Genomic DNA, 26475 nt, shown 5'->3' with positions numbered 1-26475 from the left:
GGCTAATGAGACTGAATGCAGCGCAGGTGTGAAGGGAAAAGCAGGCTGAGGATGAACACAGGAGGAAAAACACAGAGCAACCAAAAACCCAGAAACACAATGAATACAGTCTAACTAAATGATATCTAAACTTAAATGATATCATGCCAGAAGTCTTTAAAGATACAACTTAAAACAGCTTTCTCCCACTAAACCCAGTCCAAACAAAAAGGGAGGAAAGTCTGAGGGCCTCTGGAGGACTGGTGGAGAATGGCAGCTAGGGACACAGAGTCAGACTGCGAACAGAACCATAACAGAAACCGTCTGGAAAAATTGCAACAAGTCATTTTTAGTTTTTGTATGGATTAAACAAACATTATTTATATAATGAGCTTTTAGAGATGCGAATAGGTGGATTGAACTTCTATTTCTCCATTTCCAGTCTTTATGCCAAACTAAGCTAACCCCTTAAAACTGGAGGTAGCATCATTTAGATCAGTGGTTCCCAACCTTTTTGGCTTGTGACCCCTTAAAATAAAGCAAAGTCTACCTGGGACCCCTCCTCACACGTTACATTGTCTACCAGTTAAACCAAAGTGGACTTAACTTAAAATACAGTAGCCTAATTCGCAATAAATAAAGCAAAAATAGGTTGAAAGCTTGAAAAAAACCCATAACATTTTGTATGTCAGAATTTTTTTTCTGTTGTCCTACCCCGCCCAATCATCTCACCCCTTATAGTAATCCAGCAAGCGTATTTCCCAAAATGTCGAATTATTCCTTTAAGTCCTGGGGACTCATTTAAGATTTGAATTAGCAAACATTTTGTGTCTTTTGTCATGTTGAGTCAGGAGATTAACTAATGCAAAGTGTGGTGCTCATGGCCCAACTGGTACTGTTTCCTGTAAAGAATAAGATCCGCTTGGAGAGGCGCAAATGATCATTAACAGACGCGTGTGTGAATACACAGAAGAAACAGAGGAAATCCTCCTTTGCATCTCTGTGAATTGTTCAATGGGAGGACAGGGCTTCACTTTTGTATGCATGTGGGTGGAGGAAAGGAGGGGAGGGGTGGAGGAGGGTGTTCCTCCTTGTCCCCTCCTCCTCACCCACTATATGTGAAGAAAAAAAAAAAAAAACAGAAGCCTTGACCAGCCCCTTTTCCATTCCCATGGATCGTATTACGGGAGACTCCGGCTCCGCGACATCTGCTCCACCGCTAACAACGGAGCGCGTCCCCGCGCCTGAGACCTGCGACCGATCCCGACTCCCGTGGTGCCCCCTCCTCCTCCTCTTTCTCTCCTCCTCCTCCTCCTCCTGCCCTCCTCCTCCCAAGAACTGTGATCTCTCGGTTATTTGTGTTTGACTTAACGCGGTGATCATGAGGACCCACAGTGCATGTGCCCTCCACGTTTTCCGGCTGTAGCTCACCCGGCCATCGCGCGCTCCGGCTCCATCCCTCTTGTGCGTCCGAGAGGCGAGTAGCGGCGGAGCGAGCAGCAGCAGCAGCAGCAGCAGCAGCAGCCCCCGGTGCCATCGAGCAGCACATTTCTTTTTGTCTGTGCGCTCCGCAGGCTGCTGGCTGTGGGCTTTGCGGCTTCGCGTCCTCTCCGCTGCTGGTTGCGTTGTTGTAGGAAAGGACAACGAAGGGCGGATGATCAAAACAAGGATCTCTGATGTCTGATGTTTGAAAAGGCTTCAGCGGTCGGATATCTCATCTGATTTTTGTCTTTCTACGAGTCTTTTTTTTTTTATTTTGTTTTGACACCATGGAGTCTGTGGAGAAGGAGTGTGGAGCGCTGGGTGGATTATTCCAGGCCATCGTGAACGACATGAAGGTAACATACATGTAAATTAAAGTGGACAGGGACATTATTTGACCTTTGTGGTTGCACGGTGGCTGATCACACACATATTTTTACTGCCTTTGTCTCTTTCACCGGGTCCTCCCCCACTGGAAACACCGCTGCAGGACAAATTGTGGGATGAAACATGTTTCCCTTTGTGTTATTTGCATAATGTGCAGCAGGTCTGTCAAGCACCGGTTACATTTAACAATACTTTAGCCAATGTGTCAATGTGTGTATCTTACAATAACTGCTTGCGTGTAAGTATAAGAAGAGCAATGTTTAAGAGCAATGTTTATTTTGTTACACTGGAGTGACTTCGTGTGTTTGGTCCAGGGGTCAAAACTTAACCTCATCATCTTTAGACTCAATTAGTCAGTTCAATGAAGTGTTGCAGTTAATTTTGAATAGCAGAAGATGGGGAGAAGAAAGAGAAACAGCAAGCAAAACTGTAAGATAATTTAGATTTTGTGCAGTTATCACAGCAGGCTACACATGTTCTTGGGTGCCTGCTGACCCCAAACAACTGTTCCTCCTTTATCCCTCCTGCAGAGGTTTTCTAGATTAAATGTCAGGCATGGAAGGATGCTCTGAAAGAAAATCACTGCCTCCATCGCCTCAGCCTCCTGGACAGGAACAGGCATGAAAGGTTATTGATTGTGTTTCCTGATGTTTGGGCTTGTGGCAGGAAATCTCTTCTTGAGCAGCATGTAGTTCAATACACGTTTGAACCTTAGTAACTGACTTGACTTGTGTTCCATCTTGTTCATACAAAACGTGAACAAAGACACATTCTTCACCTCTCCATATAAGTTTAAAATATTTTCTTAAGATGGATATATTTTGCCTCCCATTATCTATCACACTCATGCAAGTGTGTGTGTGTGTGTGTGTGTGTGTTGGGGGAGGGGTCAAGTCAAGGAAGTTGAACCAGGGTGGTCTGTTGTTGTTCACGACAACAGATGGAAAGTGTGAACGTATTCATCAGGCTTGGAGACAGCTCTCAGTCTTCTCATTGTCTGTTACGTTCATGCTCAAAAGTGTTAACAACAGCGAGGGAATAAGTCAGGCATCAGGCGCCACTTTCAACCTAACAGATTTCTTATTGATCTCTGACTGGCAGGAACATGGTGCCTTTGGACAGACTATTTATGGACCCTCGTTTATCAGGCTCCGATGAAATCAGCTCTCAGCTACTGGCAGAGGCGGTTTGGTTTCATACATTTCCTTTTGTGCTGGGATCATGCCAGGCCCAAAGAGAGAGAGAGAGAGAGACAGGGGCTCTCAGAAAGAGGCAGTCTGTGTATTGATAAGCAGCGCAGATGAATGAGGCTGAAGCCCTTAGTCAGCACAGTGTCGATGTCCACTGTCTGAGACAGACATCTGACCTCATTCCTGCCGCCTGGCTGGGCCACGCAAGCCTGTCAGACCAGCTTTACCCCCCGGGAGCAACACAGCAGCACGGCTTTCCTGTGCTGATCTCGCTGATTGTGTACATACAAGGGAATAACGTTACACTTACCTACAGCATAAACATACAGCGGATTTTGAGAATGTAAAACGTTGTAATAGCCTATACAGACAAATTGTCTTTTATACTAGCAGCACCTGTTGGTTATATAACTGTCTGATGCAGCTACAGGAAAAGAAAAAAAAGAGTTGGAGGTGGTAGAGGAGGAGTTAGAGGGTGAGAAGACATTAAATGATTCAGCTGGATTAGATCAGCAATCAGGAATTAGATCAGCAATAGATTTGAGAAGCACAGAGAGATGGGGGATGTTGATTTCAAGCCTGTGCGTGTGGGAAAGCAACCACCCCTAAAATTGTCCTTGAGCAACACTGCCTACCAGCTCCGAGGATGGTAGTTTTGACCTCACCCTCCAGTGAATACCGAAGCGTGGGAGAAAGAGCCTTTCTTTCCTTCTTCCCTCCGCCTCTCTTCGTCCCTCCTCACCTCCCCTGGAGCTGCTGGGTGTGGATGAAGAGAGAAAAGTGTGTGTCCCCCCCCTGATGCTCTGCATGTAGCCCCCCCCCCTCCCTCTCCCTTTGCTCGCTTCCTTACCCTCCTCCTTCAGCTGTCTTGGCAGCGCATCCCTCCTGCCCATGGGAGTCACAGGCTACACAAGCTAATTAGACACCTGTTGGAGTCAAGTGCAGACAGTGAGGCTGGGAGGTTCACGGCAAACATTTTTGTTAGGGATGATAGCTCCTAAATCACTTACAAAGGCTCTGTCTGACAGAAGACCCCAAAGCTGGGAGTTAAAACACTCTCATTGCCAGAATCAAGGTTATACCAAAAGTGATGAAGAGCGAGACTGTTTCCAGATTGCATGCAGACTATATATAGTCAGGATGTGTGGCCTCTTTTTGGCTCCTCTCCATCAAAGAGCCACATAGGGGTTATGCCCTTCCTCTCTTTTCTCTGGGGCTCAAGCTCTTGCTCTAATGGGATCTAGCCTTGAATGTGTTTTATGTTTGGCTTTTGCTCTTGTAGCTCAAGGCAATGTGTGATGATCCTGGGGTAAATCTAACACAGATTTTTCAAAGACCAGCCATACTACCTGCCCGGTGCACATAAACACTCATGATATGAGAGCTTACGTAGATCATGCATGTATTACAGACATGCATAAATACCAGCTCACAGCAACGCACAAGAGAACATTGAGGACAATAACAATGTAATTGTATCCTGAGAAATGATGCTGACCTTTTTTAAAGACAAGTCAGAGCACAGACACTTACCTGTTTCTAACCCCAGGGTGAAAAGCCACCTCTCTTTGATTTTTTTTTAGAACCTTTCATTCTGGATATTATTATTATTCGTCATTATGAAGTAAGAAGTAAAAGCATTTACTGCAAACAAAGCTGACAATTAAAATTGTATCAAGTTTTACCAGATTTTATCCTGTGGGAGAGAACGTGAAGTCTTCTCACATGTCCACACATACACTGTGTGGGTGTGTATTTAAGAGGCCTGTTCACTAAAATGTCCTTGGCAAGATGTTTGTTTGACTCATTTCTTTTCCTTTCTTTTATCAGAGCTCTTACCCTGTGTGGGAAGACTTCAGTGCCAAGGCCACAAAACTGCACTCTCAACTCAGGTGAGGACTGGTTAACCTCCATGAATAAATTCTTGTGCAATATTTGCAGACTCTTTTGTGCAATCATGGTGCAGTGAACATATATGCCAATATATTTTCAGGACCACAATTCTTGCTGCAGTGGCCTTTCTAGATGCCTTTCAGAAGGTGGCAGACATGGCGACCAACTCAAGAGGTAAGAGGGGTGTTTTCCAATTCATTCAAATCCACTCACTGTGGGGTCGCTGTCTGAAAGAGCTGGTGGGGAAAAAAGGCAGAAAAATAACATTTGCCACCTTTTTTTTTGTTGTTGAGCAAATCGATTTGTTGTTTTCATGGGATGCTGCACACTAAATATTTTTGTCCTAAATAAATCACTTACTTTGAGGTGTTTTTATGGTTGAGCTATAGCACCATAAAAGAGTGGTTTTATTCCCACTGCAGCCACACATACACTATTACTTGCACTTGGAGTTTGTTTGGAGCTTGGTGTTGCAGCATATATTGAAGGACAAGTTGGTGTTGTTCTTGCAACTACAACAATCCATAGAAAATGAATAAATAAAGCTTTTTTTCACATTAGAAATGAAATTTGCTACACAAATTGAATCTAAGAAAACAAGCGGTGTGACAATACTTCACTTCACTTGGCCCCTAAAGACACTCTTAAGATGGCCAGAGTGGGGGTTAGGGGGTGGGGGGGGCTCTGGGGGGAGGCAGCTCAGAGAAGTGAAAATCTGAGCTTATTGTTTCTTTGGTCTTAATGAGGTCTGCTGATCTGCTTTGTCACCCTGCTAGCGGCAGCAGACAGGCTGGCCAGAGAGGCAGCTGATTAACACACACAGATTTCTGTGGAGTTGATCGTCGACAGCAGTATGTAGGTCAAAAAAAAAAAAAAAAAAAAAGATCGCAAATACAGACGAGCTTGCAAAGGCTCCTGATACATGCACAAACACAATCGCACAAGCGTAGAAGCATGCGAGCTTGCACACATACATATTCAAAGAGTGACAGCTGGTAGCCGGCCACCTGACCTTACAGGTCACATGCCAACATGCTTTTAAACAGTTTGCTGTAGAAGCCCCTTACTGTCCACTTGCTGCTGGAGAAAATAACTAAAGAGGCACCTCTTCAACAGTGTTCACACATTGTCACCAGTCTTCATAGTCTCTCCAGTAACAGTGGAGTTTATTGCTAAGGGAACACACCAAGTTACCTTAAATGATTCCTCATGTGAGTGCACATGAGTTCTGCAAGATGAAGCAAGGTACACTAGGGTCAACCTGCTAGCAGCTGGCAGCCTGTTTCAATAAAACAGAGGTATAGACCAGGGCAGGGCAGGACTTCAAAGCAAACTTGTATCTGCAGTAAAAAAAGGGAAAACATCAAAATGATACATGGGGCAGAGAGAAAGAGATGAGAGAGAAGGGCGAGATGGGTTTTATAGCTATAGATGCATAAAATCCCTATAAGTGTGTCACTCATACGCCCACACACTCTTCTGCTCTTCTCTCAGGGACATTAACTTTAGGATTAATGCCCTCAGGCCACAGACTGTATGAGTGATGCAGTAAATGCTATGTGATGAGAGACTTTGTAGCAATTAAAGAGGAACTAATGAAACATGGTTTACACTAGTACTGAGTAGTTAATGGGCAGAAAATCAAATGATGATTCTATCATATAAAAAAATTAAAACATTTGATGGTTTCAACATCTCAAATGTGAAGTTTTTCTGCTTTTATCTATTTAGAAGATGGTAAATCGAAAACTGCTATGCTAGCGGCATGGCTCCATGGATTGGTTGTTTAAACTTTAGTTGCCGCTTTCTCAATGATTCTATGCATGTTCTGGGTGTTAATAACTGTGAAAGAGCCAAAAAATCAATCCTGAACATTGCTGATCACTTCACTCTGAAAACAGTGATAAACACAGTAATGACAGTAATGGAAACGGTTTGCAGTATTAACCACAGTACATAGTAAGATATCTCTTGTACAGATATTAATGGTCTCCAGAGGATGAATGTGAATAACTTTTGTGATCCCTTGACTTTTCCTCTAGCGCCATCATAAGATCAAAAATTTGTGCAGTACTTTTGGTTTATGACCAATTACCTGCAAAACCAATGACATTCACATCAGCCTCAGCTACTATTTGCATTTAGTGCCAATTAGCAAATGTGACAATTAATGGTGACCGTATACATTATGCCTGCTAAACAATGATGCAGCAATGTTATCCTTGTATTTGTGAATGTGTTGCCATGCTAACATTAGCATTTTGCTCAAAGCACGGCCTCAAAGAGCTGTTAGCATGGCTGTAGACTCTTAGTCTTGTTTGACTGTTGGTGATACAAAATAAGCGATGGGCTCCGGGATTTTGTGGCATTTGACATTTTTTAACAAGTGAAATTATTATGATCTGTTAAGTGGACTTGCGTAATTCTCTTAAAGCATTGTCAAAAATTAAGCTGTGTGTACAGAACTGCTCTGTGTATCACTCTGGTTGAGTGTTGTAGTAGAAAATGATTTGATGATATAAAGGTTTAGCCCATTTTAATCTGACACAAATTTAATGGACCAGAATAAGCAACATATTTGCTCTTAGCTGGATTTGTTTATTAAACTCCAGTCAGCAATTATTTCAAGGGGTCTAAAAGAGATCAATTTTTATGCACCCTTAACCAGCAAACTATTTACATCCCCTTTGTCCTCTGGGAGCCGTGTTAGCCCTCCTGTGCTCTGAACCCCAGCAATTAATTTGGCTGGAGGAATGTCGATATTTACTGGAGCTGGCTCTTGGTGGACTGGGATAACCTTTGAACCCCAGGTTGCAGACTCCACAGGCATACAGTAGTTTAGGAAAATCTTGCTCTTCTGGCAGCTGCAATAGTCATATATATATCGGCAGCCGCTTGGTTGCAAATTTACTAACTCACAGGAAACGGATAAATAGAATTCAGGGATTACTTGCTCAACATCTTGTATAGTAAGTCCCTTTTTCTGTCTCTGTTGCTGTTTCTCTCCCTCTCCTTCTGTCTGTCTGACTTCATATGTGTGTGCGGGTCTGTCTGTCTGCACAGGACATGTTTGTCTCAGCGTCTGCACAGCCATATAGGGCTGATTGCACCACAGGGGGCAGGCCTTCGGCAGTGAACTGTTGGCCGTCATCGCTGTCACCCCGATTCCCCTCTCGTGTTCGGGGACGAGCTGCAGCTGCTGGCACAGCTGGAGGTTTCATCGCGTTGCTCTTCTACTTCCTTTAATCTACCTTTGACACACTCGACCCGTCACCCCTTTAACTCTCACACACTCTCCAGACTGTACGCATTTGCCTGCCAAGGAAAGCAACATTTCCCCTCATTCAGAGCTTCGTGACAGATTCAGCAATCCAGGGAGAGAGGACAGTGTGTGAAGGAGGATTTTATGATTTCCCGTCTATTGACTCTCGTATTCCTTTTTTTTTTTTTTTTTTTGGAGAGGAGCTGTTCATACCAATAATACCTGTATTTGAGCTAACTTTGCACTTCCGTACAAACTCCTCTCTGTCTCGATGCGTTCATATGTCAAACTGCCCCGGCATGCGTTCATGTTCACTGCATCCTCTTGCCTGTGTAGTCCATTTTTAGTTTATGGTCACCGTCATGGCGTCAGCGTCTGTGTTTTATGAAGCAGCTGGAGCAGTCGGCTGCCAGGCGTTTTGGCACCGTGTCTGACAGCGCTGTTTCTCTAAGCTGTTCTATGTTGTGTTGATGGATCTATATGTCTAAAGGCACGTCTGACTCTATGAACTGCCTGCTCTCATCTGGGTTCAATAAAGGTCTGCAAACCACAAAGTCAATATTGGATGAATGTATTTGGAGAATTTAGCCTTTTTTTTTTTTTTTTTTTTTTTTTTAAAGATAACTGTTTCATGTTTTAACACCTATCTTTCCTGGGACTTAGTCTGAGGCCCCTGCAGCTCTCCGCAGGGTTTTATTGTTAGATTGGTCAACCTAATGGTTTTTGGTGTGTTGTCTGGACCATTTTTGCCATTCACATTAAATTGTTGTGTGGTGTAAGAGGGCTAGATTGATCTGGAGAACAGATCTTGAGAATAGTGTTCTCTGTGTTTGGTGTTTTTTGTTGTTGCTAGGTTGGATGACGTGTTTCTGTGGAAGGTTGACTTCATTTTTTTCCATTTTTGGACATGGTCGAATTAGATGGAGGTCAAAGGGCCGGTAGTCCGAGGCTAATGGTCCATCAGGGTATGAGATACAGGCTCCATATTTTTCAGAGAGTGAGGTGAGCCTGGCGGAGGGGTGGGTTGGATAGGGTGGGGGTTGTGGTTTCAGTGGGATTTCCACAGCTCTGGGTATCCAGGCTAGGCAGAGGCGTTTAGCTAATCCTCTTAGCCCCACTCTGTAACACACAGACATAGACTGCCTTCTCTTCCCTTCCTGATCAGCCACCCCCAGCTTTAAAAAATTCACACTCTGGGATCACCGGCCAGACAGCGAGGCATTGCAAGTTTGTGTTCAATACAAAGCCCTCAGATTCCATTTTTACATCTGTGTGCCAGAGCCAGTAGAGTGTACACACCATTACACACACACAGACAAAATGTTCCAGTGGGTCAATGCGAGCCGACGCTCACTCTCCCGTTATGTTCTTTCTTTCTCACTCACTCATACAGTCCACATTCAGTGGAGGTATGCTAGTAGATCAGTGTGTCAGCGAAGCAGTAATCTGCTTGGCTGCTGTGCTTCTCTGGGTTGGCAGATGGGATGGATATCCCTACCTGCCATCTGGACAGCCTGGCATGGACGAGATGCGGCCGTGGCCTAGTGCAGAGTGAGATCAGGGGATTACTGTCCTCTGCGCTATCCCAGCACCGCAGCTATTTTTAAAGACATGTCAAATAATGAGAGTGTGACCATGTGACCACCGCCGACATCCATCAAGCTTGACATGCCATGTTCAAGCCTAATATGAGCCTGTGTTGTACCAGAACAGGGATGTTAGATCTGCATCTTATGCAGGTTTGACTTCATAAAATGAGCTTATGGATTTAGATTTTTTTTAGCTTGGACATGTACATGCTGTCACTTTGATGAATTCACTAGCTGATGTGTTTTTACCCCCTCTGCTGTACCATTACTGCTTATTGTACGCTAGGCTCTTCAGGTATTTCATGACCTCAAGCCATAAGGTCACATAAAGTATTGACAAGAGCCTCTTATTTCTCATTCAGCTGTCTAACCTACCTTCCCCATGTGTCTTTCTCTGGGGTTTATGGGCTTCAACCACAAAATCCAATGCGGTTGCCCCACAAATTAATGTTTTCCAGCCAGCATAATGACCACATGCAGAAAGTAGAGGGTGAAGGGGCTGGAAGAACGATGTGAGGAACAGACGAAAAGGGGAATAATAACAGGAGAGAAAAAACAAATCTATTGGCTCAGTCTAATTTTCATTCTGAGGGCGAATACCAAACTAAGAAGACAAACATGAGACTGGAGGGGAACACTGTGTTCAGCTATATCCTGAACACGAACTCTGCGTGGAAGGGAGCTGGAGAAGGGAGGGGAAATACACACGAGATAGACTCTGATAGAGGAATGTAAGGGAGGACATTAAAAGAGGGAAGAAAGGAATACATGCATAGTTTCAATCATCTGATTGAAAACAGTTGGAGACATTTGCTGAGAATGGAAGTTCACTGGTCATATTGCTCATGATTATTCAAAGCATGACTCTGTTTTGTTTTTTTATGTGTGTGTTGCCACTGCACTGGTAGATTGTGACCAAAATCTTTTATTTTTAGCAATGTCTGTCTGTCTGTCTATTTGTCTGTCTGTCGGTTGGTTGGTTGGTTGGTTGGTTGGTTGGTTGGTTGGTTGGTCCACCCACTTTGGTTCCAACTGACATATCTGAACAAATGTATGTCATGTATTTGTTTGTTTGTTTGTTTTTTTACAGACTTTACCTCCAGAGGATGAATCCCACTGACTATAGTGATTCACTGACTTTCCCCCAAGCACCACAACCAAGACTGACATTTTTGATTTTTAGTGAAATGTCTGTAATAACACTGGTGATCCCTCAACTTCCTGCTAACCCAAACGTTAGCAGGGCTTCTGCAGTGTAGACTCACAAGGCCAAATAGACACTAATACCTTTTCACTCTGGTTCTGTATAGAAGCAGTTGAAGGTATTGTGGTCAGAATAAATAAGTATGAAAAAATAGGATTTATGTCTGGTTAAGCTGGTTACGTTATTATTTAAAATTGAGGTGGCAGGTTGACAGATAAGTTCTAGAATTTGGTTGTATTTTATGAGGGTTATGAAGAGTTTTAAAAAATATCAGTCAGCCAACTCACATGGATCACATCTATCATAATGTGAATATAAAGTATGTACAGACTATTTGATGTCTAAGCTCAGCGCCTAGGATAACAGGGAGTGACGATAATAAAAGTCCCCCCGGGGTAACTAAAGACTCAGGCTACAAGTGGAGGCGGGGATGAAATGCTATATGAGCAGCAGCAGCTCCAGCAGTGGTGTCAGCATTGTTTGCAAATGAGCAGAGCAAGAGAGTGGGCAGAACATTGTCGGCTGAGATAAAGGCAGCCTTATTGCAAAGGGTGTAAAGCAGGACAACTTGAGTCAACTGATTGAACTGGCTCTGAGTTCTTTACAGACTGAGTTCTTTACAGACTGCTGCCTCATCGTCTGTCTCCCTCTCCTTGTATTTGGAGTTTGGATACATCTGGGCTCATTTCCATTTCATAAAGGCTCCACCTTTTAGCTTTAAATGTCCCTGGATGAGGTGACAATTCCCTGTTGATCCTCTGCTCTTTCCATTTATTGCACAATACAGTGCTTCTCTCCTACGCATTTTCTTTTTGTTTTTTTCCCCCCGTCCACCTTTTTCATCTCCAATGAGAAGCACATCTGGACAAGGGGCGGCATTTATTTTTAGCAGCATTCATGTCCCTGAACTAGAGGCTATTCCAACAGTAAATATCACTTCCTCAGTATTCTCCTCCTCCTCCTTCGGTCCCGTCTTAATGTGCTCCAGAACATGTTTACAACCACATTAGGACACACTGAGGCTTGTCTGCGTCTTGGGGTGTTTTTGGTCATGAGGTGAAACTTGGTGTGCGTGCTGTTTGGCCAGACAACAATGGGATGAGTGTGTTTGAATCTGTGTGTGTGCGTATGACTAAAACAATTGATCTCGAGGCTGTTTCCTCTGCCTTTCATTAATGTTGCTGCTAGTAAGAGGAGACATTCCACATGTAAGGAAGTGACACACAGGGCTTTGAATGCTGTTTTGATTTCTACTATAGACACACAGCACATATAGCACAAGATCACTCACAAACTTACTCACACTCCTTCAGTGCTGAAAAGATTTGTTGATTTATCTTTTTAGCCAATCAAGAGGAACAATGAGAATGGATTCATTGTTAAAGTCATTTATCAAGCAAAAATATCTCATTTGCAGGTTCTAGCCTTTTAGATGTGAGTATTTGTGGCTTTGTTCTGTTTTATATTATTATTTATTGAACATCTGTGGGTGTCAGATTGCTGGTTAGTCAAAAATAAGCTATATGAAGATCCTGCCTCAGGCGCTGGAAATTGTGATTTGCAGTTTGCACTACATTCTGACATTTTGTAGAATGAATGATTAATCAAGAAGTTGCAGCTCTACATATGTGCATATTCATGAAATTGTATATTGTTTTATCACCTCGATACTTAATGACTCTTCCTAATTTTAAGAGAGTTGCTTATGAACATGATTTTAACTGACAGAAGTTCACTGCACAAAATTATATATGACTTCTGTTTGAGAGACCTCAGCAGGAAAACATAGTTAAATATGAAGAATGTTCATAAGTTCTATAGCTTTGATTGATATTGACAATACTGTTTGTGCAGCACTGATCCTCCTCAATCCAAAATAAGTCTATTCGGATTTCTGTACGTGGAGTTTTTTTCTGCAAACAAAAGTTACATTTATTTATTTTTTATTAATCATTTGTTCATGCATAGCCCATATAACATATAAAGCACACAATATTTATTTATTTGGTGCAATAATAATGCTTCAAAGTCCAGTTTGTTGCAAAGGTCAGGGTTACCACGTCAGTACAGTTCTACATATCAGGTTTTAATATGGTCAGAAAAAAAAGAGAAAAATACCCAAAAGGGGAAAAAAAGGCTGACCTTGCAATTATTATGTGGGACCCAAAACAATGAGGAAGTAAAGCCAGTCAACACATTTGGTTTTTGAGTCAGAATTTTCTGCGCACAGTATTCAACCTGATTAAAAGTCATTTCCAGTGCTACATAAAGTACATTTTTGTCAAATGCACTGGAAAAAATGGATTTTGAATCTTATTGAAGGCACAGGATACAAACACTGACAGCGTTGATGGTCTGTTTCAAACAAAGTAATTTCATTATAAAACCCCCCTCCTTAAACACTGGTACACAATATTAGACCCAATCTATGCATCCAAATCTAACATTTATCATATATTTTCAGCTAATAAAATATTTACATCCAAACTGACTGAAACAGACTTTTACTTGGTGTTACAATCACAAACAAAGAGTCTTATGAAATGCTTCTTTTTTCAAGTCGGGCTCTTTCAAAATGTGAGTATCCCCACATTTTAGATTAGAGAGTTTCTGGAGAGTGTCTTGAAACACTCACATGCTGCCTGTGTCTGTCATCCACAATTTATGTAACTTGAGTCAGATATGTAACTCTCTTGCTGCAGGCGTACAGCAGCGCTCTACTCTTTCCACAATGTCCGCACACGGCTGTTTTATCCACCACTCTTCCCTGCATCAGAAGCTAGCGCTCCCTAACCAGCAGACACAAGGGATGCTGCTTTATTTATAACACTGACTGCTACCACTGAGCTAAACCATCAGAACCCCAGCTGTGCTTTGAAGCCAACGTTTGAAGATGCGTGCATGTACAATATTTCGTCAGGTTTTGAATTCAAAAAAATCTCAGCTGTGTATTTGCTCAGCTGGTAACTAAATGAGACCAGTCAAGCTGACAAAATCAAAGCAGTTCATCCTCATTCTCCTTTTTTGTTTCTTTTCTTCACCGAAAAATGTTTGCATGATGTTTTAGGAGATGAACACACACACTGCACGAGGATTTTAATGATGGAGAACTAATGTTTCACACTTATTTTCGTGCTGTTACTCTTCAGTTATCACACATATATTTCCTGGGCCTTATGTGAGAGGTTTTTTTTCCTGGCAGTGCCTGTTGCACCTGCAGCAGCCAGCTTACACTTCCTCTGCCCCCTGACTGGCCGAACCCAGCCAGCACCTCGGCAGTGTGTACCCTCTTTCATCCTCCCCTCTCCTCCCTTCTCATCCTGCAGCTCCTTTCATCCATCAGTGGCCTCTGCTGTGTCCCTGCCAGTTCACATTCTGCAGCACTTAAAAGGGGTGAGGAAGGGTAAAGGCAGGAGGCTTAACTGTCTGTGCCAGCCGCAGTCAGCTCCGCGGCCAAGGTGCCAACGTGAGGAATTACTGTTGTCTCACGGATGATGGAATTTCCTCAGCTCAGCGGCGGCTGTGTGAGAGCTTAGTAAAAAAGAAAAAGGGACTTAATATTCCTGGAAGTGTAACCGTGAGGATGTTCTGTACCTTTTCACTCTACAGCCCACATAAACATGCTTTATTGACACAGGAAGCAGAGAGAGAGGGAGCACCCATTCGACTCAGCAACTTTAGCGGCAGAACTGGATTCAGCTTGGAAACCGCTTGCAATGCACGAGTCGAACTCCAGCTGAATCTCACTCGGTAGTCATCTGAGCGCTCGGTAGTCTGAGCGCAAATGAAACCTGAGTGGAGCAGCAGCGTTTAGATGCTAAACTCTTTCAGCATCAGAGATAGTTAAGCTAAGCTCCCATGTTGAAGACATTGGGGAACGAGGCCCGTGGCAGTTTAGCTCCTGGCTCCCGGCTCCTGGCAGGAGAGCCCCCTATAAAGCATGCCTATTAAAACGCTCCGCCTTCCCCAAGGAGTCAGGGGAGTTAATCAGAACCAGAGCTCTGGATGGAACCACTCACTGAACGCTTAGACCACACTGCACTGGTCCTGGATACTGGAGCTTAAGGTTCCCACCAAAACTCAAGAGAGGGGGCTCGACCTTCCCACCAACAATCCCATGTACTTGTCAAAATGCAGAGCAGATCTGGTGGCAATTTATATTTATGTTAGGCATGCATATATATATCGAACCAGGCGCCAGCAGCGTCAGCGACATGCACAGCAGCGCTGTTATAATGAACCACACATTGCTGCGCTGCTGACTTGCTCCCAATTGTTAGCTCCATGTCCTAAGATATATGACTAGTTGCATAACGTCTCTCTTCTACTCTGGTCTGTGTTTTGCTTCATTCATGCACGTGTGGGTGTCTGCTATGAGGTCGACCCTGCTCCCCCTCAAACCCCAGGGGTCCAACTCTGCACTATAATAACTTTCCCAGCTTCTACACACTTGTAGCCAGGTTCCAAGCTGCAACAAAGTCAAGTATCAATAGATCTAGAGAGATTGATCGACGTATTTCATTTCTAGATTTATTTTTAAATCGACAAATCTTTTGTTAACCTAAACCCCCCTCCCTGCTTGTCTATGTTTGTCACATGCCTGTGTGCATGCAGGGCGCTGTGGGAGCGATTCATTCTGTCCCTGTCCATCCGGTCGAGGCCAGAGGCCAGCAGGGCTCTTGGACATGGGCAGGAAGCCTCTGGACCTCCCCAGGATGTAGCTGTCAGCTGATCCCCCTCTGGGAGGAGGGTAGGAGACAGGAGGGGATAGGAGTGAGAGGAAGAGAAATTGGCAGGTGTGGATGGGACAAGGAGGTGGGGGTCGGGGGCTCTAGCTGGCTGACAGTGACATTGAGAAGGTCTGTTAAAGAGATAAAAAAGGCCCACATTACGGTACTCCCTCTCTCTCCCTCCAACTCTCCTTCGGTCTCCCTCCATCCTGCACGCTCACCCTGCGAGAGCTGATTCACAGCTGTGGGCACCTCTTGTAATGCTTTTAAGAGGAGCAAGGCAGAACGGAGAGATGCATAAACCTGAGCGCACGTGTCCTGCGTGTCTGTCTGTATTTTTCCATGTTAGAGTCAGTATTTCTCCAGTGCACTTGGCTTTACAAAGCACTGAACCAGTGTGAAAAAAAGGCTTTTATATGACAGATACTCAACACTAGTGCTTTAATGACGGACGCCCCTTCTGCTATAAATAGCAAGAACACAGCACATAGTAGGTTCCACATGTTAGCTCAATCACTTCCTGCTGGTGTTTGTAACGCCTTTGTGCGATACAGCTGGATGACCTTTCTCCTCTAACCCTCCCCTCTCTCTCTCTCTCTTTCTCTCTCTCTCTCTCAGTCACCTAGAAAAGCAATGCCGACACTTCCTCTCCCCAACACACAAACACACTCAAGTTATACCACATCTGCCCGACGAAAATGTCTCTGCGAGATGGAGTCCAGATCCGTCTTTGAACTGGTGCAGAAGTCACTGAGGTTGACAGCCAAAGGGGTGCACCGTGCAGTGAGACAATCTTTGTCTCACGGTGTGACGTGACATTGGAGACAGTAACCCAGTTTCTTTTTGTGATAACTGGAAAAGAGCACAGATCTCAGCGGACAACCATCTGGAGCATTCCTTACATAGTGTCTGATTTCAGGTCTGCTATATTAGTCGTGTGTTTCTCTCTGCCTGTTTTTTTTTTTTTTTTTGCAGTGAAGGTTAGAGCCAGTTTCTCTTTCTCTCTCTGTCCGCCCTGCATGAATGGTGTTTAGGAAACAGAGAGAACAGGAAAGGCAGAGCCAGCAGGGAAGAATAGAGGGATATCCCCTTACAGGGTTCCCTCCTTTTTCCTCCAGGATAGAGGGGGTGAGAACTTTGGAAAGGCTGGGGGGGGGGGTTGGTAAATCACACCACCTGTCCACACACACACACACACACACATGCGCATTTGTACAGGACCTGTGCACACGCGCTTCAACAATCATTCATGAACACAAATGCCTCGACTCTGAGGCCTGGTTGCTGCTGAGAGATGTCCTCTATCATTCTCTCTCTCTCTCCCCCTGTGTTTGAGTTTGTATATGTGTGTGTGTGTGCAAGAGACCCTCAGATTAGCCCTATGTGGCCCAGATTACAACAGGATCAGTGCTGCCACATATTACACCGGCCTGTGAACCATCAGTGAGACAGTGGGCCAGCCTGGGCTTTAGGGTTTAAGACCCCATTTAATTACACTTGGGTAGAGAGGAAAAGTACAGTAACCAGCTCACACAAGCTGTTATTTACACTGCTGTGGGAATCATGCATGCAATCTTGAAATGTCAAAGGGAAAAATGCTTGTTTTTGTCAAGAGGGAGGGAGTCCAGTGTTAAGTTCTCAGGAACTGTGTCACATTTGCTTTCCCCCAAACAAATGTGACATTTATGGTCTCTGATTTTTACAATCTCCACTTGTCCACCTAGTGGCTACAGCAGGAAACTCCCCTCCAGCAGGGGAAAAAAAAGATCAGGAGAGAATTAGATCTTTCAAAATGCTCTCCTGATGTGTGTTATATATCCTCTTAGAAGATCAAAATTGATATATGTGATTTATAATGCCAAGCTTTTATATCACAGGTGACAATTTGTTTGTTTTTTTCCTATTGTCTTATCAAGGTGCCACCAGGGACATCGGCTCAGCTCTGACAAGGATGTGTATGCGACACCGCAGCATTGAGACAAAATTACGCCACTTCACCAAGTAAGTGTCACCTCGGTCCCTCCCACAGGTCCCATCTTTGCTGACCTTCCTCTCATCCTGCCGCTCTTCACTGAGTGTTTTAGTGCCGTGGAAATAAAACTGTTTGTTATGCCTCTCATTCTCTGACTCTCTCCTTGTCTCTAGTGTTCTCATGGAAGGCCTGGTTACGCCGCTCCAGGACAGGATAGAGGAATGGAAGAAGACAGCTAACCAGTTGGACAAGGATCATGCCAAAGGTGAACAGCGAGAAACCACAAATTTTAAATACCCGTTTGTGAGCAATATAAATTAGACAGAAACTGATGCATCTTTGGTTCTGACTTGATCTCCACAGAATACAAGCGGTCTCGCCAGGAGATCAAAAGGAAGTCGTTAGATACCATAAAACTTCAGAAAAAAGCAAGAAAAGGTGAGTAGAACTGTCCTCAGTGACAAGAAATTGTTGATTGATTGATCTGCAATAAAACACCACACACAACTTTATTGAGATGTCAGGACTGATGTAATGATAATGAAGTGCTCTTGGCTGCTGGTCCCTTGTCTGTACCAGTGACTCAGATTGAAATGGCGCCATCTAGAGTGAAGATATGAAACAACAACTCAATTAAATCAAAATGCCTGGCACAATTTCAAAGGCTCCCTTCCAGCTTTGGATGATTTGTCAGCTTCTACCTTATAAATCAAAGAAATGATCTTCTTTCCTGGCTGTGCTTGCATTAGCCCCTGCTGCTGGATGTAATTAAACTCCTATTTTCTCACAGGACTTACTGCACACCAGTGGCACAGGCTAGTCAAACACGCAACGTGCCCTGATTTGATACAGCTAACACTGCCTGTTCTTCTGTCTCTCTCCTCCCCCTGCCTGTTCCTGCAACCTCTCCTCTATTTCTTTCTGGCTCTTTCTTCTGGCTGTAGAGCTTCTAGGTATGTCTGCTGTGCTTTGCCCTGTTTACAAAGGCATCATTATCAACCTCAAGTCACACTGCCAGTCAAAGAAAACACATATTGTCTTAGTATTTTTGGTTAAACCCAGACTTCACGGTTAGTCTATTCCTGTTTTATAAATGCCATTCAGTAATGTAAATTACCGCCAGTTTTTTGGCAGCTCCTCAATAAAGCAGTCTTTCACTCTTAAATAATAATAGCTTTTCTGCAACATGAACTGACGTGGCTCCATGATGACTGCTAAGTGTTAAGGACATTGTAATTGGAAAGCTGTAAGATCCTTATGGGACTCCTCGTTTAATTAGTGCCTTATTGTGTGCAGGTGCACTGAGAGACTGTTCAATTAAAATGATATAGGTTGAACATAGAGAAAGTTGTAAGTCAAATGAATAGTGTGTTGTCTGCTACAGACAACTAACACGCTGCTATGACGATTTTGATCCAAACAACATAGCAAAAGACACATTTGAATCCACCCACACCTTTATTCCTTTCATACATTTTCAAGTTGTGAGGTACTTACTTTAGACTGAACCAAAAATGCTATGATATACTGTACTAAACTGGCAGTATGTGTCTGTGTTAATCATCAAATAAGAGTAAAAAGGAATGTGGCATTTCAGTGGTCATCTTCATCGCATCCTTCTTTCATTCTTCATTCTTTTTTGCCGTCATTCATCTATCATTGAGTCGCTGTGGTACGTAGCCTTTAATGACTCTTGGCATTCTGTACAGAAGTGTTTGTCTAATCACATCCATTTCAGGGTCTTCAAGTCACCACCAGTTGCTTTACATCAACTTCATTGTCCTCTCATTCCTACGTACATGAACCATTTGAGTGTAATGTTTGTCAGTGCGTTGACCTTTAGTACACAAGCAGTTTATCATTGTGTGTTCCAATCATCTCTCATTTTTTTACTCTCTCTCCTTCTTCCTTACACTCAATTATCACCCTCCCCTCCAACTTCCAATCTCTTTTCATTCCTCCTCCACTCTTCCTCTCTCGCCTCTCTTTACTCAACTCTCCTCATCTCTGTCCTCCCTCATTCCATCCTCCCTCCTCTCCTCTGTGTCTCTGCACCCTCGCTTTATGCGTCACATAGGCCGGGGTAACCTGCGCCCCCAGCTGGACAGCGCCATGCAGGATGTCAGTGACTTGTACCTGCTGATGGAGGAGACTGAGAAGCAGGCAGTGCGCAGAGCCCTCCTGGAAGAGAGAGGGCGCTATTGTACATTCATCAACCTGCTGCAGCCAGTGGTGGTGAGGAACATTCAAAGTTTGTGCACCCAAAGAGAAAAGATTTTGTGGAAATTTTAATGAAGTAAAAACGTGTTTGAACTTGCTTTCTCTGCTTCATGTGGTAGTTGTTAAATTCAATCCATCTGTTTTTTTTTTTCCTTTCCTGCCAGAATGTAGAGATTGCCATGCTGGGAGAGATAACACATTTACAGGCCATTGTTGATGACCTCACTGTGCTGACTGAAGACCCACACAAACTTCCTCCAGCCAGTGAGCAGGTAACATATGTGTAATACTTAAAATATTTCTGCTAATGCTCCTGGTGAACTTATTATCTGACATGCCCAGAGCTGGTCAGGTTGTTTGGATCACAATCAGATCTACCCTGAGTGACTTCAGTCCAAGGCTGTTAAAGTATAAGTCAGGTTGTAGGCGATGTGTATAAATTTTATTATTTATCAACCAATGCCATGAAAAGACCAAAATCAGCAGTGAATTGATCCTGTAACCAAATGTGTATCAGTCCACCACTGAAAATAGTCCCTGACAAATACACTTTTATTCCTGTTTGAGTAATGTTTGCTACAAACTACAGTGCCCTGTTGTTTTAGTAAATTATTTGTCCTTTTTCTACAAATGAAAATGTATTTCCTTCTGCTCGTATTATCCTTCTTATTACAATCTCGACACAACGTGAACCTGATTAATTTCAAAACTAATTCATTTATCCCTTCATGTGTCTGTCAGCACAGCTTGATAAATATGTAATTAATAGTAATTTATTATAATTTATTCCATTACATGTTTTTTTCTTTCCACTTGTCAGTCCGAATCTTGTTTAAAAGCATTGTTGCTGATGTTTATTGCTGCCACTGTATCATCACCATGTTATTCTGTGTTGTCACAGGTGATCCGGGACTTGAAAGGCTCTGACTATAGCTGGTCCTACCAGACTCCTCCTTCCTCCCCCAGCAGCACCAGCTCCAGGAAGAGCAGTATGTGCAGGTATGGCCCACACACACACATACACACACACACGTACACACTTGCACTCACTGCACTTTGTTTAGTGTGTTCAGTACTGCAATGTGCTGATCGTACATTAAGATGTTTTTTGTGTGCTGTGTCAGATGTGTTGACAGTGTTTTTTTTATTTAGCTGACTAAGCACACACGTACCGTCTTAATGTGAACAAGCTCATTAACACAGTAGCAAAGAAATTAAACATTTAAAGGCTTTCATAGGCAGATGAACATACAGGTGACCCCCATCTTTCACCACATAGCCTTGCTACCGTTGACATCCAACATGCAGTAGTATCTTGCCAGCCTCTCAGCTTTTTGCTCTTGGCAGATTTGCATTTCTCAAGCTTTTTACAGCCTGTTTTAGGTCCAAAGCTGTCAAACATTATGGCCTAAAAGCCACAAGCCTACACGGGAATCAAAATACACATATCCATATGCATAACAGTAATAATTATGTCAGTCAAAGGTGTGTTCTAGGTCAAGAAACAATAAAGCTCTTATTTACAAATCTACACTGGGAATGTTAAATTAGAGGAATAAGGCACCGTGTCATCACAAGTTATCACCTTGTTTTAGCGTTAGTGATATTTTTACCAATTAACACTGCAGTCTATTTTTAGTTTTCTACATTTACTCACTGCATAATTCACAACATGTATGACTGCTACATGCGGATCAATGCAGATTTAGGTTGTAAATAACAGTTAGCGTGATGGTCGTTGGGGTAAAATAAGACGTGCCCATGAAAAGCTTATATCTCCTATATTTCTTAACCAAGAGAGACAACCTTGGTTTCAGCTTGACTGCTGTGCGTTTTTTAGTTTGTCTACTGGATCTGTAAAAGATTTTTGATAACCTGAAGGTCATAGAAGTGTTTCATCTTATGGAGGAGCATTCAATGATTCAGTTGTGGCTAAAAACTTGAAATGACTACAGTAGCAATATACCGAAAAGAAAAATGTGATAAAGAGGCCAAGGTCTTGGTGGTTATGTGGAAAAGGAAAACTATCTTACTGAGTGCTTCTAAAAAGGTGAAAAGGATAGTGTCTAGTCATAAATCATTTAAGGTTATTTAATTTGGAATTCCTCCATACCCTCTTTCCCAAGACTATGAGGATTAAGGAGAAATGATAACTTCAGATAAATTCCAGAGGGGGAGGAGGGGGAGGAGGAGGAGTGTGAGAGCAGTACAGACGGAAGGTGAGAAACCCAAGTTGCATGTTTCTGAAATGCGTGGGTGACAAAGAAAAGTGACACCGAGTGAGGATGATAGATCAGGAGATGTAAGAAAAAAAGAGTCAAAAATCACAAAAACGACTGTTAACGTACAAGGGAAAAGAAAAACCAAAGAGGTGTTAATTTTCAAATGCTTTTTGAGGCACCAAAATTAGAAGAGTGACATCATTTAGAATTTTCACACAACACTGCCGTCATGTTCATAGCTTTTCGTGATCAATTTTTAATATAGCTTTTTGTGACATGGCCTACATCCTATTCCTCCCAAAACAAGCTTCAGAACAAAATAAGGGAATAAAAACGTCAACGATCACAATCCTAAACTATGAATGCATATGTTGAGTTACTGATGTGTGATATCCTGTCAACAGCCTTCTCCAGATGCCCTCTGCAGGAGCCCATCGGCTCAGCAGCGTCTCCTCCCACGACTCTGGCTTTGTCTCCCAGGATGCCAACACCCACTCTAAGCCTCCATCGCCCATGCCCTCTGACATCACTAGCCAGGTAGCAGTCTCAGCCATAATACTAAAGTCTTATCTTTGATCAGGACACAAATAGTGATTTTATCACAGCAAAAACAGGAATAAAGCAGACTTGTTAGCTCCAGATATTCCTCAGGAGGTAATGCTGCAGGGCAGATGGACACAACAGCAACACCGCTTGTCACAGCAGATCTACTATAATTCTCTCTTTTTCAAAAACAATCCCTTCCCGTCTGGCGCCCCCAGTCTGGGAGGGATATAATTTTTTTTTTTCACGTTTGCATTTCAAACACAATAGTCTCTATAAAAGCTCGATTGCCAAACTCAGACAGAGCTCTTTGTTTTTATATCAGCTGCTGCAACAAAGCTTTATCAGTTGCGAATGTTGGATTTTTATCCCACCAGACTGATGAAGTTATTCAGCCTCTCATAGTCTGAACAGATTGCAGAGCACACAGCACACTCAGCGGCACACCAGCGCACCAGCTGTTGCAATGTTCTTTTCTGAATAAATGATCTTACAGGCTATTTTATTTTCGATCTAGGATGTGGTCTATAGATGCCCTCAGAGAGGAAACTACCTCCTCCTAAAGCTCATCAACACTCTTCTCCAACTCTCACCCTCTTCCTATGCACCTTTCATCTCTCACACCTACCTCTATCTTTCAATTTCCTCTTCCCCTCCGCTGTTTTATTCATTCTTCCCTTTCCCAGAAATCAACAAGCTCAGCCTCCTCTGAGGCTTCAGAAACCTGCCAGTCTGTCAGCGAGTGCAACTCTCCCACAGCGGTTAGTACTGCATGCATCTCACCAATCTACTTGGTTAACTGGGCACACACTCACCCACTGACATGCGCACACACACATACACGATGTGCAGTGCATTTCAGTCATTGTTATCTATAGCTTAAAGAGGCCTATGGGCTCTTCTTGACAGCTGCAGTGCGGTTTGACGTGGACTACTATTCATAGATGTTGAGCACTCTGACTCAGACTTGTCTGTCCGTTCCGCAGTTTGGCTCATGCTCATCCTTCGGCACCTTCCGCCCTGCTTTCTCTCACACTGGCACCATCAGGCCTCTCTCTGTCATACTTCCTGCGTCCCCCACATTTAACCACTCCCCTGGATCCAACACCCCCTCACCCACATCAAAGGTTCCTAGCTGGAAGGTTTGTTTTCATTTGCAATTTTACTTTTGGGTTTTCTCTGTTGTTGCTTCTTTGCTTCTTTTTGTTCTTGCGTTGCACATTAATCAGTGTATAGATTAACCTCACAATCACCACGCTGTTGCTCATCAAGCTCAATTTTTTTCCCAATCTTTCCTCACAAAAGATGCGCTAAACTGAGATGGCCCAATCATTTAACAGCACTGTCATAGCCTATTGTATCTACCTCAGCATCTAACCAGTTCATGAGCCAAATTGGCAGCCTCCACGTGTTAATGGAAGACTGTGCGGCTGTTGGATGGCAGCCGCTGGAGGTAGACTGTTGGAAGTGGGTCTCATTGTTGCAACTTCTGCTGCAGGACTGGGCCAAATCAAGTTCCTGTGAGCCGTCGTTGGCGAGCACTCTGCAGCGTAGGAGGGAGTCTGTGGATAAGATGAGAGAACTGGAAGCTCCGCCCAGTCCACTTGGGTATTCTGGGATGCAACCGGATGATTCACACAGAGGAAGAATCGGCCCAGGAACCATAGGAGCCAAGGTAAGGAGTCCTCTGGGAATAAAAATCTAAATGACAGTATATAAATTCATATGCCTCGAGAATAGTAGTGTGGTGAATTGCATATGTAAATGTGTGCTAATCTTTATGGATTTCCTACCTGCTTATATTCCTATGTGTGTGTGTGTATGCTTCAGCATGGAGAGCCACTCTCTCCAGCAGCCAGTACCCTGGCTATGGTTCTGACCAGAGGCCTCAGTATGGAGCAGCAGAAAAGCAGCAGAGACTCCCTGCAGTACTCCAGCGGCTACAGCACCCAAACCAACACACCCTCCTGCTCTGAGGACACCATACCCTCACAAGGTAACACTTCCCCGATAACAGCCCGCCATGACTTACATATACATGTTAAGAATATCTTTGTTAATTTTTTAAATATGACTTTGTGTTCTCTGTTGTTTTTCCATGTACTTTTTATGATAATCTCTGCCCTGGGATTTGGAAAGTGCATTACTCATTGCCTGCAGTGATTACTGTGAATTATTATGTTATTTAGATGAACAGCTGCAAAAATCACTCATTGCTGTTTTCAGTATTCTTTATGGATAATCATGATGTATTGTTTCCTCTAGGTTCTGATTATGAGTGCTACTCTCTCAATGGGGATGCTGACAGTGAAGGGCAGGCAGACTTTGACAAGTCCTCCACCATCCCACGCCACAGTAACATTGCTCAGAGCTACCGGCGCATGATCCAAACCAAGAGACCTGCCAGCACAGCAGGTCTGCCTGCAGGTAAAACTCCAAACGGTGCTGGGGGAAGCAGCTCAGGAGCAATTACCTCGGGGACGGCCACCATTCGCCGAACACCATCCTCCAAAACTGGGGTGAGACGCACGCCATCCACATCTGGTCCCATTCCAATTCGGCCCCCCATTGTGCCAGTTAAAACCCCCACAGTGCCAGACTCTCCAGGGTACGCCAGCCCGTCTCAGCACCGTGCGGGCAGCGAGGAGTTTCTGTACGGCGATGACCTGTCTGCTAGTGACTACATGAGGGCTTCTCCGAAGCGAATGAGCCTCCCTGACACAGCTTGGGGCTGTGGAGACGGAGGGGCGGACAGGACTGTTTATGCCCAGCAGGCCCCCGGCATGGCCACCCACAGTGCTGAGGAGGACCCTCTGCTTGCTGCCAACCGCCACAGCCTGGTGGAGAAGATAGGAGAGCTGGCAGCCAGCGCCCATGCCCTCGGTGAGGGTCAGTTCCCCTTCCCCAGCTCACTGCCAGGGGATGGGGCTCAGTGTGTGCCACAGGAGCTGTCTTCTGCGGCCCAGGAGGGAGTGGATATGCTGGTGTCTATACGCCGGGGGGTGAGGCTCCGCAAGACTTTGACTGACGACAGGTCGGCTCCCAGGATCCTGCGGTAGCTGAGGGAGAAGAAAGCTGTGAAGAAGCAGCTGTGGTGCCCTTATTTACAAACTGAAGCTTTGTAGAGAAATGCAACAGCACTCATGTAATACATGAACTAAGGCACAAGTAACAAAGAGGATGTAACATGTGGTGAATGAAGGCCAGTTGACAGAGTAATGAGTGACTATGGACAACGTCAAGTCATTTCATGTCATGTATGTATTGCGTACGTACAAAGTAATCCATATTTTTTGGTTTTTAATTCTTCTTTTTTGTTTTGTTTTTGTCTGTGGGCTTTGTGGCTGTGCATCTCTGCTCCCTTTGTGACCAGTTGTTTCAGCCCAGTTTGTCCCTTTTTAGACCCAGTGATTACAAATCACTACCGTAGGGATCGATTGCTCTGTGTCTCTGTTCTTGCTCTTATGATTATTATAATATTGTGCATTTCTTAATTAACAAGCCACCTGTCAGTGGAAAGTAATGGGTGTGGAAAGTGCTCTGTGAGCCTGTCTGTATGTTGTGTTTCTCATCATTACTGTACAAGTACCGTATTACTGTTTTTGTTTCATAAGCTGAGCAGCAGCTGTGTAAGTCATGTAAAATAGGAGCAATATGGCAGTGTTTTTATTGCTGTACTGTACTGTCAATATATTCTGCAATTAAACAGGCTTTTTACTGTTAAATGGTTTGTCTTTGTCAGAAAATGTCATGTCTTTATAATTAAATACAAAACTCTATGTTCATATCTGTTCGTCTGACA

General features: G+C 43.7%; 1 protein-coding gene across 3 annotated transcripts; it reads left to right on the top strand.

Annotated features, from left to right (window-relative positions):
• Nucleotides 1-1123: 1123 nt before the first annotated feature.
• On the top strand, nucleotides 1124-26398 carry mtss1la (MTSS I-BAR domain containing 2a). 3 transcript variants are annotated; one of them, XM_067589198.1, is made up of 15 exons: nucleotides 1124-1817; nucleotides 4869-4930; nucleotides 5032-5105; nucleotides 17633-17717; nucleotides 17862-17953; nucleotides 18052-18126; nucleotides 19766-19923; nucleotides 20073-20180; nucleotides 20810-20907; nucleotides 22535-22667; nucleotides 23360-23434; nucleotides 23660-23815; nucleotides 24172-24348; nucleotides 24504-24669; nucleotides 24939-26398. In XM_067589198.1, the coding sequence occupies exons 1-15, from the start codon at nucleotides 1749-1751 to the stop codon at nucleotides 25730-25732; spliced, it is 2322 nt and encodes a 773-aa protein (XP_067445299.1). In that variant the 5' UTR covers nucleotides 1124-1748; the 3' UTR covers nucleotides 25733-26398. The 3 variants fall into 3 exon arrangements, with proteins under 3 accessions (XP_067445299.1, XP_067445301.1, XP_067445300.1); XM_067589199.1 differs by lacking the exon at nucleotides 23660-23815 and having other exon boundaries at nucleotides 1131-1817; XM_067589200.1 differs by lacking the exons at nucleotides 23360-23434; nucleotides 23660-23815 and having other exon boundaries at nucleotides 1128-1817.
• The last annotated feature ends 77 nt before the right edge of the window (nucleotides 26399-26475 follow it).

This window comes from Thunnus thynnus, chromosome 5 (assembly GCF_963924715.1).
Source record: "Thunnus thynnus chromosome 5, fThuThy2.1, whole genome shotgun sequence".
Lineage (NCBI taxonomy): Eukaryota > Metazoa > Chordata > Actinopteri > Scombriformes > Scombridae > Thunnus > Thunnus thynnus.
The sequence above is the reverse complement of the archived record's forward strand: the minus strand, read 5'-3'. Positions and strand labels throughout refer to the sequence as shown.